General features: G+C 61.2%; 1 protein-coding gene across 11 annotated transcripts in view; it reads left to right on the top strand.

The window, feature by feature from the left end:
• The window catches only part of MEF2D (myocyte enhancer factor 2D), a 61,836-nt gene that overhangs the window by 29,313 nt on the left and 18,213 nt on the right, over positions 1-14,310 (top strand). For all 11 annotated transcript variants that reach the window (XM_084500562.1, XM_084500569.1, XM_084500566.1 and 8 more), the window contains 2 exons: positions 8,653-8,935; positions 12,625-12,828. In XM_084500562.1, coding sequence (XP_084356688.1) covers positions 8,882-8,935; positions 12,625-12,828 — 258 coding nt within the window. In that variant the 5' untranslated portion in view covers positions 8,653-8,881. The remainder of the gene's footprint in view (positions 1-8,652; positions 8,936-12,624; positions 12,829-14,310) is intronic.

Raw genomic sequence — 14,310 nt, 5'->3', positions numbered from 1 at the left:
CACTTGGGCAACCCCGATGGCTCCCGGCTGCCTTCGGGTCCCGCGGGTGCCCCCGGCGCTGGGTGCGGGAGCATCTCCGCAGCTTCCCCGCGCTCGGGGGGCTTCGGGGGCGAGCTGGGCACGGGCACGGGGCCGGGCGGTGACTCAGGCTCCTGCTTTCTATTCCTGGCAGGGCCAGGAAACGCGTCGGGAGCGCGGGCGGCGTCGGGCTCACGGGGCCGTGACTGCAGCCAGCGTCCCCAGCGCTGCCGGGCCGGGCATCTCCTCGTGCTCGCCCCTGCAGCTCGCTGGGGTGGCCAAAATTGCGGGCCCTGCGGCGTGCCGAGGCTTTTCGTAGCCTGGCCGCCCATCCCTCGCGGAGTTTTGGGGTGATTTGCATTGTTTTGGGGTTATTTGCATTTCCCGAACGCCCTCGGGGAGAGGCGTGATGTGACGTGGGCGTGCGCGTGAGCAAGTCACGGGGACGCCGCGGCGAGGGACGGGGCCGGGCGTTTTCGGGGTGCAAGCAGCCATGTAAACGTGTCAAAAACAAACCCCAAAGCTTCTCAAAACCCAAGGATTAGCTCCAGGGCCGTGGGACACAGATGGGGTTAAAACAGCTCCACTTTTGCCTTCCCCACTAATAGGAAACACACCGCAGCGGGGCCGGCTGGCGCAGCCGACAGCGGCCCTCGGCACGGGGACCCTGCACGGCTCGGTTTGGTTTTGGCTTTCCAGTTTGGCCCGGCTCGGCCCCAGTCATCGCCTGCAGCAGGGCCAGCTGCACGGGGCGGGGAGGACAGGTTCTGTGCCGGGAACAGGAATGGGAATGGGAACGGGGCACTGGAGAGCGAGCGGCAGCAGCTGACAGCCAGCTGTCTCCGCGAGCCGGGGCCGTATCCTCACCCCCAGGCCAGCCTTTGCCGCCGTCTTCGCCCCGAGGAGTGAGGGCTGCACGTGGATCTTTGTTCCCTTTACTCCCCAAATCGCTCTGTCTGGTGGAAAGTTTCCACCGAGGGGCTGGGGAGCAGAGTTTGGGGCTGGAACTGGGCAGGGAGGCACGCGGACGTGCCACGGGCTGACTTGTGCCGTGAGAATGGGGTCTGGTGGCTGGGATGGAGGCGCAAACCCAGCCCTGGATGTTCCCAGTGCTGCTGCCCGATTTCCCTCATCCTTTTCGGGGATGCTTTGGCGTGCTGAGCCCCACGGGCATCCAGCACAGCAGCAGGCTCTGCGTTCCCATCGCGTTCCTGGATGGCACGGCGCAGCAGCAGCCACCGCCAGGTCTCGTGGAGTTTCCCCTGGGTAAAACCCACCCTGGGGAGAGATTTGTCCTCGTTGTCACGGGGGGAAAACCCGGCCCCGCTCCTGGAGAGCCCCAGACTTTCCTTCTGGGCAGGTTTCGCCCTCCTCCCCCTGCAGAATCTCGGTGCGGAGCCGCGCTCCCGTGTCCTGGTCGAGGCAGGGGTCCGGAGGCAGGGGCGGTGCCCATCAGGCCTGTTGTATTTTGGGATTTTCGAGCCGTCAGCATCCTTCTGGTGGCCCAGGGGTGCACCCTCGTGCTCAGGAGCAGAGGTTTGGGTCCCTGCTGCACCCTTCTCACGGTGGATACCCGGCGCTTACCGTAACAGGCGCTGGTGCCGCGCGGCACCGCTCTGCCTCGGCTCCCCCACCCCTCCTTGGTGTGGTGCTGCACGGTTTCCCATTCGAGAGAGAAAACCTCAAAGCGAAACACCGAAGCGTCGCCACCGCCGGGTGCAGGAGCTGAGCTGCCCTGGGGGGAGCAGGGCTGGGTGACCCCAAAACTGCAGCTACTTCGTCCCCATCCATCCCCTTTCGTCTCCATCCATCCCCTTTCCTCTCCATCCATTCCCCTTTCCTCCCCATCCATCCCTCCCCATCCATTCCTCCCCTTTCCTCCCCTTTCCTCCCCAAGTCCTCAACCCAAACTCCCCCCCTCTTCCTCTGCTTTGGGATCCAGCCCTGTTTTTGCTCCCCCCCAGCACGGGGACGATTTGACAGCCTCCTGCTTTCCATCCGGGCTCGGAGCGCAGGATCCATCCCCCCTAACTCAGCTCCCTCTCCTTCTCTCCCTTTTTTTTTTAATGAGTCAACCTCTCATCTGTCATATTAAACCTCCTCATTACCAGGTATCTAAATTTTGCTCTGACAATAGTGACAGGGGAAGCTGCGATATCATTGCCGCGGCGCATGGCTACGGGGAGCTGGCAGGTGGTTATTTCGTGCCCTGCAGGGAGCCGTGGGGGTGGGCGACGGAGCCGGATAATGGGCTCTGGCTTCCCTTCATTTAGAAAACTGTACTTAGTGCCGAGGGAAAATTACCCCGCTCCCCAACGCCGGAGCTGGTGACGGATGGAGGACAGGAGGGAGGCGAAGCGGCCTCGCCATGGGACCCCGGCATCGCAGGTGACGGCGGGTGCGCGGGGTGGGCGCGGGACCCTCCCTGGCACCATCCGCGGCCCCGACAGCGCCTGGGAGGGCTGGGTGCCACCTGCGGGGGTGCCACCGTGTGGGTGGCACCTCCGGGGGTGCCACCGTGTGGGTGCCACTGCGGGGATGCCACCGCCAAGGTCGTGCCGCTCCAGGTGGTGGCTGTGGTGGCGGCGAAAGCCGTCCTGTGCCCAAGGGCGCTTCGGAGGTCGCTTGGCAAAGCTCTGCCCGGCCTGACGCCTCCGACCCGTGCTCCCCTGCCCTGTCCCCATGGGGTGGCTCCTCGGGGGGCGTCCCAGTCCCGCGGGTGCTTCCTCCCAGCAGCCACCTTCTCGCCTTTGCAGAGTGTGAGTGTCCCTGGGTGGCTTCTGGCTTTCGGCCAGCGCCGAGCAGGGCCGCGGGCGCGCCGCTGACCTTGTCCGGGGGGCCCCCTCCCCGCTTCCTTCCCCCGTGTCCTTTCCATTTAAGTGGTGTGGGCAGCCACGAGCCTCCGTCGGCTCCGGCCGTGCCGGTGGCACGGGGAGGGTGAGAAAGGGACCTCGGGGATGTGGTCGGCCACGGGCTGTGAGGGCACCCCCGGCTCGTCGTGGCGCCTTCGCCTCGCGCCCGGTGTGACGCCGGCGCAGACGAGCGCAGGAGCTGCAGGGGGAGAGACAGCGTGCCCCTGGTTAATGCTCTCCCCAAATCCTCTAAAGCCCCCCCTGCGAACGCTGCTTCTCCAGCCTCATTTAAGGGCTGTGCTTTTTTTTTTTCCCCGGGCTCGGCTGCTGTTGGCACGGCCCGCGGTTTTGTTACAGCTCGGCGGAGCCGGCGGCGCGGTTGGCATCTGCTTTTCTCCAGAGAACGCCTGAATCTGGGTCAGGAATATATGTATCTTTTCAAATTCCTCGGGGGCCTGATTGAATCCAGCCTCGATTCTGCTCTCTGGAGCCTCCCGAGGTCTGTACCTGCAGCTTGGTGGGACGGATCCTGCGCCGGCAGCGGGGGCCGTTTTTGCAGAGCCCCCTCCCCGGGAAGCCGCCCGAGCCGGGCGCTCGCTGCTCCGGCTGCGCGCACCGGGCGTCGGGTGCGCGGGAGGGACCTGCCCGCCCGCTCGCTGCCAGGCTCCTCGCCGCATCGTGCCGGCTCTGCACCTGCTCCAAGAGCAGGATTCGGCCCCTGGGAGGGCTCGGGCGAGCCCTGCAGCTGCGCTTCCGAGCCAGGTTTGCTCTGGAGCCGCGTTTCGGCCGCCTTCCTCTCCCCTCCCCCCCTGCCTGCATCTGGAGGCTCGGCACAGGAACCCAGATAGCATCATCCTGAAACCAGAATAGAAGCTTTGGAGGAGACTCGAGCGTGTTTGTGCGGTTTTGATCTCGGTTTGGAGATAAAGAGGTGCTAAACAATGCTGAGCTGGTGAGTTAGCCCTTCGCACGGCGCGCAGCGGGGCCGGGGGCGCGCGGACACGCGGTGCCCGACGGAGCTGTGGCCGTGTCCTGCCCGGTGCCACCATCCTGGGCGAACCCGCGCGGGGCGATGGCTCGCTGGGGAGGTGATGGCGAGCACGAAGCGGCGACGTTGCAGGAGGAGGAGAAGGAGGAGGAGGAGGAGGAGCGGTGCCAGCTGAGCGCCAGCACCGTGCGTTAGCGCCGGGGGCTTCTCGTCCCCCCTTCCCCACGGGAGAAGGAAGCGGGGTCCCTCGGATCCCGAAGCCGGCGAGGAGGAAACGAAAAGTCCTTGGTGTCAGCGTAGAGGATATGTAAAAAACAACAATTCAGGCACAAAAGGCCGGCCCAGCCGCCAGCGAGAAAAGGAAACAGGAAGGCAAGAACTGCAGCTAAACAGTCAGGTTCAAGAGGTGACCCGAGCTCAATCCGTAGCCTTGGGAGGTGGAAGTGCAGCCCTGCGCCGCTGCCGGTTCGTGCCGTGGTGAGACCGAGACGCACGATGCTGGGGGCTTGGACACCTCGGCTGCGCTTTGCTGCTTCGTTTGCAGGTGCTTTTAGGGCTCTTTTGCCACGGGAGAGAGGCCGGGGGTGCTGCCAGGCTGCTCTCAGGGCTCTGCGTGGTGTCTCCCGGGCTCGGCTGCTTTTCCTGGGGGATGCTGCGGGTTTGGCACCGGGGGGGCCCCGTGCTGGTGCCCGCACAGCGCCGGCTCCTCCCTGCCCTGACCGGAGGAGGATGCCCCAGCTCGAAGGATGCCAAGCAGGGATAAGCCCATCTTTGGGATAATTCCTCCAAATCCTCATTAAAGGGTGGTTTTGTGCTGCAGGAGCGGGTGGTGCTGGGGGGGGGGGGGGGGGGAAGGCGCTGGCTTTTGGCTGTTGTGGTTTTATTTTGGGGTGTGCTTCCCCGTGCCTGGCCCCTGCCACCGGCCGCTGGTGCCTCCACGTTGCTGCTTGCAGCAGATCTCCTTTCCTCATGCCTTGCAGGAGGTGGGAAACAGCCTTTCTCCCTTTAATTTGGGATTCAATTTTGGATTTAATTTGAGGATTTTCTGCGCCGCTGGCAGGCCTTCTCCCTCCCGTTCACCTCCTCCACCAGCTGAGCAGTGCAGGGCCCTGCACCCTCTTCCCAGGGGAGTGCTTTTCTTCTTTTCCTTCCTCTCCAAATTTCCTTCCAGATTTTGCTGTCCCTTTTCCCCCTGCTTCCACCACGGATTTCTGCCCTGGCGCCCCGGGGAGCGGGGATCCGGGAGCGCACCGGGAAGGGCAAGGCCACGCAGAAGTGCAGAGCGGGCAGCACTTGAAAGGAAAAAAGTTGTTGTGTGTTTTTTTGTGTTTTTTTTTTTTTTGGAAAGGATACGATTATTTGCCTTTGCCTTCCTATTCCGAGGGCTTTGGGGTTCGGCGTTTTGATCTCGCCTTCACAGCTGCGCGGCGGCCGCTTGGTTTATTGGAGCTGACATTGTGCTGAGCTCACAATGCGGCTGACTTCAGCGAGGAGGCAACGAAAAGGGGACGCGATAAAAGTGCGTTAAAAATAGCAAAAAAGGCCCCAAAAAGTGGGTGTGAGACCCTGAGCGCCCCCGCTTGCTCCTAGGGAAACGCAGGGATTTTTGGGGGGATGGAAAAAGGACGGTGCGAAGGACCCCGCTGCTCGTGCAGTGCCAAGGGAAAATATTTAAAAATGGGTAAAATAGGCTGTAAATATGTATAAAGGGTCAGGAATGCAGGAATAAAGTCTCGGGGGAGATGGCATCTCTCGTGCCTTCCCAGCTCCTGGGCTCAGCACCCCCCAAATTCCTGGTTTTGTGCAAACACCTCCCAGCTGAGAGGGAGGTGCTGCTCCTCTCCTTTCTTCCCCCATTTGCAAAATGCTAACTCTGCTCCCTCGCCCGTCTCTCCAATTTGAAGCAATTTGCTCGGAGCCGGGTATGAATTACTCAGCACGGAGTTAACCAGCACCTGCTCGCAGTTAATTGGCATGTGTGTTAATTGCCGTGACAGTCGTGCTGGTGCGAGCGCGCGAGGGGGTGCCGGGTGGGAGGGATGCGGCCCCGTCCCAGCGCGGCTCGCGGGGGCAACGCCAAATTTCCCCCGGGGTTTTGGGTCCCTCTGATCCTCGCAGCGATTCCCAGGTGCCTGTGGTTTGCCGGGCTGAATTTTAGGGCTGTGGGGATTCTCTGGTGTCTTATTAAAGGCTGGGCTTTCCCCCGGTGTGCGACTCGTTGGAGTGCCGTGGCTTGGGGACAGTGACGTCCCCTGGGCTTGGTGGGCACACAGGGGTCGGTGCCTCCTTGTCCTGTGATGGAGCGAGCCTCGTTTCCTTAGAAAACCAGGCTGAGGAGCGAGGAGCTGCTGTCTAGAAGGGCAAAAAGATGGTTGGGTCATCGGGGATATTACTCGGAATTAAAACACCCGAGGCCCCGCGCGTTACAAGTTAGTGAGGAGTTTGAACTCTTTAAAAGTCCCAAGCCCTGGGTGCTTGGGAACGTGTGTCCCGGTGCTTGAGTCCCCCCTGAGTGTGCCGGAGGGTGATGGGAGACCCCAGTGCTTTGGGGTGGGTGACTGGGGGCTGAAATAATTCGCAGGGAAGGAAGGGGACCCACCGGCGAGGTGCGTGGTGGGACCCGGCGCTCGCTCCGTGTTCCTTGTGCCTGCAGATGCTGCTCAGAAAGTGGAGCCTGTGGTCGGGCTTTCTGAAACAGCCACCTGGCCAGGAAGCTTGAAAGAATACCTGGGTTTAAAAATACCTCGGGGGAAAAAAGAAACCCCGCAACGCCCTAAAACCCCACCAGCAACATGGAGAGAAAAGGGGGGAGTTTAAAAACCTCCCCGTGGGTGAGCTTGGAGAGCAGCAAGCTCCGTAGTGCTGCTCTCAATCCCTTCCCTTCTCCCATCGGAGCCCCAAATTTGGTGTTTTCCTCCCCGGTGCCAGCTCTGGATCCTCTCCCCTGGGGATGAGCAGGAGGAGCAGCATCCTCTGGGCAGCGTGGGCGAGCACCGGGCCGGGACGCGCCGTCCCCATCCAGCCGGGGCAGGCTCCAAGGAACGCGGTGTGGTGGTTGAAAAAGGTGATTTGCGTCGGGACACCTGGGTTTTATTTGCAGCTCGGGGAAGGGAGCGTGGTTTTGGTGCGAGAAGCACGAGCAAGGCTCGGGGCAGGGCTGGGCTTTGCTCCTCTCGGCCCCGGCTTTGTGAGCTCTTGGCTGCGACAGCATCCTGTGAAGGAGTCCCACAGCCGAGTAACGTTAAAATATGTTTCCTTTCACTCGCTTTAAATTTACGGCCCGTTGTTCTGCAGTGTTTATTGTTGCTGCTGGAGAGTTCCTCTCTGGTTTGGATAGCAAACCCGCCGTCGTTTCGGAGGGTTGCTCCGTCCAAGCGCTGCGGCAGAAGGAAAGAATTAGCGTCCTGCCCTGGGTCCGGATGCGGAGCTGTTGCTGCTTCGTCCTGCCGCTGGCGGTGCCGAGGCTGGGGAAGGTGCGTGTTCTCAGCCAGCTGAAGGAAACGGCTCCGAAGGGAGAAGCTGCAAAGAAAACTTTGCAGAAAGCTCCTCCTGCTTTTTTCCTAGTCCTTGCACCAGCCCCTCGCCTCCCTGCGGTGCTGGGAGCGCGGTGCACAGCCCGGGTACCGCGTGCGCGCTCGGAGAGGTGATGGCACCCCTGGCACTGGGCCTTTCTCAGCCTCTGGTGTCCAGAGAAAACAGTGCCCGAAGTGGGAAAGATTCAAGCAGCCAACGGGCCATTTGTCCTCATCCTGTTGGGCTTTGGAGGAAAAAGGGCTTTGGTTGTCCTCTGCCTCCCCGAGCAGTCGGGGTCCTGAGCGCTCGCCTGCTCCAGGCAGCAAACGGTGGGGAAAATCGTCTCCCTCCCCTGCCTGGTGCTCAGATCCGTGCCGAAACTGCTCAGCGCGAGGCACGATGAATAATTGCACCAAAAAAAAACACAGGAGGGTGACTCACAAGCTTCCACGAACCCCGAAAAACAAGCGCGGGAGCGTCGGGGCTGCTTTGGGGTCGCAGTGCCCGGCGAGGAGGCAAAGGATGGGGCGAAAATCCCCGTGGGGCCCAGGCTGGGGGCTGCGGGGTGGGACAGGGGCAGGGAGGAGGCTTTGGGATCGTGCCTCCCGGAGCCAAACCCGGAGCGTTTGGGGCTGCCAAGCGGAGGCAGATACGGGGCTATTTTGGGATTGGCTTTTCCCTCTGTCCGGGCCTTGGCACGGGGCACCGTGGCGTCAAAGCGCGACGTTAGCGCTGCCCCTTGGCTTTGCCAAATCCACCCGTGCCGCCCCTCCGCACCTCGGTGTTTCACCAAAGGGGTCGGGCTCGGGCTCCCCCCTCCACCATCCTTCCCCCTGCCCCGTGTCCCGGTTACGCGTTATTTTTTTTAAAAAGCAATCGAATAAAACCGGCTGAAAATGCCAAATGGAAGCTTAACGCAGCAATCGGAGCCGTGTGGAAATGGCCCGAGCTGATCACCCCCCGCTCCACTGCTTACGGCTTTATCAAGAGGAAAAAAAAAGATCCCAGGGGATCGCAGAGGGACGGCGCTGTGCCCCCCCCGTGCCTCCGTGCCCCCCCGGTTCCCTGCCTTCCCTTGGTCCCCCGGCTCCATCCCTGGGGGTTTCCAAGACCAGATGGGACCAACGCGACGTCCCCGACCCCGTGCGATGGATCGGAGACCTGCCGAGGTCCCTCGTCCCCAAACTGGGCTCCGGTGCTTGGGGGGGGGGAATCCTGGGGGGCCACAGCCTGGGCACGGATGGGTTTGGGTCTCACTCCTTTCTCTCTCCCTCCCCGCAGGTTTCTGACGGCTCAGCCCCGCCGGACCCGGCCGTGCAGGAGGGTGCCATGAACTGAGAGCTCAGCGCCCCGCGGCTCGTCGCTCTTTGATTTTTTTTTTTTTTCCCGTTCATTTTTCGTCGTCTCCACCCCCCCCCAACGCTTTTTCATGAAAGCCTTTTAAAAAGGGGGCTCCTCTTCGCCTCCCCTGAGCCGAGTCGCCCCGCTGCGGTGAGGATTTCCCGAGAAGATGGGGAGAAAAAAGATCCAGATCCAGCGGATCACGGACGAGCGCAACCGGCAGGTGGGTGCCCCCCTCCCCAAAACCCTTTTTTCACATATTTCCAGGGTCCCGTTTCTAGAATCCCCATTTCCACCCCCTTGGGGCCAACCTGTGCTTTTCCCTTCTAACCCAGAAGGTACAGAGACGGGCGAAGCTCAGCACCTGGGGCTGGATTCAGGCCGCTTGTGACAGTTGCTCAAAAACGGGGTGAATAGCCCCATTTTCTTGGGCCGGCCGCAGCCGCGTCCTGGAGCCGCTCGTGCCATTTCCATCTAAGTGCTTTTCCAGAAAAGCGTCTTCTCCACTTAGCTGCTGCTTTTCTATATTTTTTTTTTGTTCTTGCAGAAAATATATTTCGTTTGACATTTTCCGTGAGGTTTTTCCAACAAAAAACAGCCGCAACAAGTCTCCATTTTTCTGAACGCAAACAACCCAAACAATTTTTATTTTTATTTTTATTTTTTTCGCTTGAAAACTTCTAACTGCCCGGGGGATCTTTTTTTTTTTTTTCTTGTGCCAGACTTGTGCTGGGCTGAAGCCAAGCCGCCGCCACGCGTGCGTGTGTGTGCATGCGTGAAAAACACAGGCGTGTATCCCAGAGTAAAAAAAAAACACAAGTTTTTCCCGCGTTTTGTCTCTTTGCTGAGCCTGATGGGTGGAGTGGCAGCGCTTTGCTACAGCAGGTTTGCCCTGGGATGGATCCATCGATGTTTTTCCCCGTAGCTCTGAGACTTCCAGCTGCAGGTGCCGCAGCGTGCCCCGCTCTGCTTCTTTCCTGCTGCTTTTTTTCCTAAGGAAAACCCCAAAATCGTGGGCACGCTGCGTGTTCCTGGCGCGTAAAAGGTGGCAAGCGGCAAAATCCGCAGAGCCGTTTTATGGCTCCGCAGCTAAAGAAGAGAAAACCGCGGGTTGGCTTCCTCACGGCTTTATTTGGTGGTGCTGGGGGGACAGGATGGGCGTGAAATGGTTTCGGGAAGGTCCCAAATGCTCACGGCACCGCTCGTTTCCACGCCACGCAGGGCCACGAGGGGCAGCTGCAGGGATGCGCCGGCGCTGCCCGGCCTTGGGTCACCACCTCCCCGTGGGAGGCAGAAATGAAGGACAAACGTTTGGTCACCCTTGGGCTTGGTGGCACAGCCCGGTGCTGCTCTAGAAGCCGTCGGGAAGGGGACGAGGCGGCTCTGTGCCAGCAGCCGAGGCGGTGGCAGGCGTTTGTGGGGTGGCACGGAGCTGGTGTTGACCCAGTGGGGAAGCAGCTTCGTGGGCTCAGGTCACCAGGCTCATGAACATCCCCGTTTCGCCTCATTTTGTTGGTTCCCCTCCTTCTCCTTCTCCTGCTGCTGCTGCAGGTGAGGGATGTCCGTGCCGGCACCTTGTGTGCAGCTGCTCGGTGAAACCGGCTTAAAACCAGGGTGAGGGCAGGCACGGGGAAGGGCTCGCTCTCCGTGCTGCGCTCCGGGGTTTGGGGAGCCCGAGGCTGCTGGATTACGCGGGGGTTTTGTGCTGCTGCCCTGCAGCCAGCTCAGATGGAGGTCCTGTGCTCACAGCCTGCATCGCCCGGCTGGATCCTGCAGCTGGCAAGGAGAGGGCTGCAGAGGGGGAATATTGTGGCAGCTCCCACGTCCCCACCGGGGCTGCTGCTCCCTCGGGTCCATGAGCCCGTGCGGAGGAGACCGGGATTACAGCAGAAGCCAAAGCCCGGGGAGGAAAGCGAGTAAGAGTCACTAATGTCATTAGGGGAATTACTGGAGAGGATTTGCCACGACAGATCAGACCATCAGCCCTTCAGGGCCAGGCTGCTGACTCTGGCAGCGGCCAATATGGTTTGCATCAGGGGAAAGGCAAAAAGCCGCTGGTGGCGCGGGGCTGTGCGGGGCAGTAATTCCTTCCTGACCCCTTCGGTGATCGGCTTACGCCCCGAAGCATGAGATTTGATTACCCTCTTAGCCTTAGAAGGTTAATTCTTGGAGATGAGGCTCGCACCCGTGTGCGCCCCGGCCCCTGGGCTCGGCTCGGCCAGGTTTGGGGTTTCTCTCCCCTGTCCCCGGTGGATGTGCGGGGTGGTGGTGTCGGGGACAGTGGCACAATGGGGCTGGTTAAAGGGCAAATTTATGCTTCCCTCTGCGGGGCACCGAGACACGGGGGTGCTCCTGAGCCCTGTGCCCAACTTGTAGGGGAAACATCCCCTCATCTGCAGAGCCACGGGGGTTTATTCAGTGCTTTGTGTCCTGCTGGTGGCTGCTCATTTTATGGGTTCATTCTGACCCCCAGAGCAGGAGGGGGGGTCCCCACGGGTGTTCGGAGCCCCTTGGCCCTCGAGCATCTCGCCGCGCGGACGCCGGCCACGTGAGCGCACGCTCGGAGCCGCTGGAGCACCGGGGCGAGCGGGCGCACGTGGCGGGGAGCAGCGGGCGAGGCGATTAGAGCTGAATCTCGTTAATGCTTAATCATCCCCGGGAGATGGCCGGGGGGGGGGAGGCGGGCAGCTCCCAGTCCCCGGGCTGTGCCGTGGCCGGCTCGGAGAGACGCGCTCCATCCATCCGCGCCGGGGTGGACGGGGAAGCTTGGGCAGCCTCGGGCTCAGCTCTTTTACTCCTCCAACCAGAGGCTGGTGGAAGCAAAATCCTCATCCACGCTCATCCTGCCGTGCTTCGAGCTGAAGCTGTTGGGCTCTGAGGCCGTAATGGGGTTGAGCCCTCCCGTGCCCATGGGTGGCGATCCCCCGGCTGCTGCCTCGCCCCCAAGGGCAGCGCTCAAAGCGTTGTGGGAGCCTCCCGGCCTCTTTGTTCCTTTTTATTCCTGTTTTTTCTTCTTGATCTGGGAGCTTTGGCCAAGCATCGTGCCTTTCTCCAGCAGTAGGAGAATGCTGGAGGGTTCGGGGGTTTTTTTTCAACATTTGCTTGAGGGCGCCCGGAGCATCCGGGTGTGAACCGGCCCCAACCCAGCCAGCGGGGTCCTGCTGGGGCTGGGTTTGGGCTGTGAATTGCTTGGGTTTGGAGCTTGTGCCCTGCTCCCCGCAGCTGTGGCCACCTCATTCCCAGCCCCCCGCCTTCTCCTGACCCCTGCATGAGGTGCTGGGGGGGGTTGTTGAGGTGTTAGGGGGCACCTTGTTGGAAGCCGGGGCAGGATAGGTGCAGGAGATGCCCCAGCAATGTCACCAGCGGGGCAGGGAGGTGGCAGCAGGAGCCAAATCACAGAGTGGGACACCCAGAGGGGCCAAACCAAGGCCAAAGGCTTTGTTCCCAGCACTCCTTTTCTGTGCTGGGGGGGACTTGGCCCCCGGCTCCCCTGCTCCCAGGGTCTGGTGCTGTCCAAGTGGCCACGGCGAGCGAGGAATTGCTCCGTGCTGCATGAATGTTGGGCTGGGAAAGAGAAAAAAAACAAAAAAAAACCAACAACCCTCAGCCCCCGGACAGATGGTAGCTCTGCTGGGGATTTTGCTGAAATTTCTTTTCTCTTGATTTGGCAATATGCGATTTCCAATGCTGATAATCATCTCTGTGCTTGTGAAGTGTCTGCGTCGCGCCGAGCCCAAAAATAGGCAGCGGCACGAATCCACTGGGCCGCGTGAGCCTGCGGAAGAGGGAGGTGAGAGGGGAGAGCTTGGGGTCGTGGTCCCCGTGGGGGACCGAGGCCAGGAGACGTCCCTCTGCCCTTCCCTTTGGTTTCTCCCCCGGTGCTCATCCCGAATCCTCTCCTCTTGCTTCCAGGTGACCTTCACCAAGCGCAAGTTCGGCTTGATGAAGAAAGCCTACGAGCTGAGCGTCCTGTGCGACTGCGAGATCGCCTTGATCATCTTCAACCACTCCAACAAGCTGTTCCAGTACGCCAGCACCGACATGGACAAGGTGCTGCTCAAGTACACCGAGTACAACGAGCCCCACGAGAGCCGGACCAACGCGGACATCATCGAGGTGAGGCCGGGGCCGGGGCCGGGAGGGGGACACGCAGATGCCCGGTGCTGGGCTGATTTTGCCTCTTTTTGGTTGAGCGTGCAAAAATCCTCGCTTCTGGGTGGCGGAGTTGGAAGCCACCTGGAGCTGGGTGCTGTTTTAGGGCTGCAAAAGCGAGGTGTGCTTTGGGGATTTGCTTTGTGGGATCTGCCCATGGTGCAGGCGAACCCGGGGTGGTTTCAGAGGCACCTCCTGGGGCTGCGGCGCTGGGCACGTGGCTGCAGCCAGCGCTGTTCCCCTGAAGCTGCTCCAGGTGCTCACAGTGGGGTTGCAGGACACCAGGACCTGCCTCACCGACTAATTCGTGTTGGGAGGGACCTTTGGGTGCCTCTGCGCCCACACCCACTCAGGGGTGTTCACCGGGCGCCCCGCAGAGCGGCGATGGCACGAGGGCACCGCACGCTCCTCCCTGCGCGTGTGGGCAGCTCCCGTTTACGCCTGGGCAAATTCAGACAAACGCAAGGGGCCGGACGGGTAATTATGGGCATTATGGACATTACAGGCGGGCAGGAATTAACACCCGCCGAGCCGTCAGGCGCTCAGGCAGCAGCAGATCAGAGCGGTGCCGCGGGGGGCGCGGGCGCTCCCCGGCACGGAGCCGCTCGGACCTCGCGCGGCGAGGCCCCGAAGCGCTGCAGGGATCGTCCTCCCCCGCCGCTCGGACCTGTCACTGCTGCCTTTGAATCCCTCCGGTGCAATTCAGCAGCTTCAGGCTTTGATTTCGTGAAGGAAAAGAAAAAAAAAAAAAAGCCCACAGCCTAGCTCACGAATCAGATTTTTTATTGTTTTTTTTTTTTTCTCGCACCTCCCCGAAACGTCTCATTTCTGAGCTGTCCTCTGCGCCAGCAGCAGCACCTGCCCGCCCCATGGACCTTTGGAGACCTCCCTGCCTGTGCATGCTTGTCTTAAATTGTTCAAAATGCCTTTTCTGGACCCTTTTTGAGGCGCAGCAGCCCCGTCCCCGGGCAGGGAAGCGCCCTGAGCACCACGCGGTGGTTTTACAGCCGCGGTTCCTCTCCCAGCCTCTCCAGGATGCTCATACTGGAGCTCGCGGCGTCGAACAGATTTGTCTTGGCCTAAAAATACCGTAAACATTTTGGGCAGCATTCTCTGTTCCCTTATGGTCCAAGATGCAAACACTCCCAAGCCGACAAGTTACACGCAGTCCTTGGCACCCAAAGAAATTCTGTGTTTGCACCACATGAAACGATGAATCTGCATCCAAAGCTGGAGAGAGGAGCGTCGGGAGGGGAAGGATCCGGGTGGATGGCGGGGAGGAGAGCCCAAGCTCGGCACGCAGAGCTGCTGTCACCCGCTCCCGAGCGCGGGGAGATCCTGCTCGGGCAGGATTGAAGCTGCTCGAGCATCCGTCCTCGTCCCTTGGAGCAGGGCTGGGGCCGCTCCAGGGTTTTCCTGCTCCAAAGCTGACTGCAAGGGGCTGAG

This window comes from Aythya ferina, assembly GCF_964211825.1.
Source record: "Aythya ferina genome assembly, chromosome: 29".
Taxonomy (NCBI): domain Eukaryota; kingdom Metazoa; phylum Chordata; class Aves; order Anseriformes; family Anatidae; genus Aythya; species Aythya ferina.
Note: the sequence above shows the minus strand (reverse complement) of the source record. Positions and strands in the feature narration are given on the sequence as shown.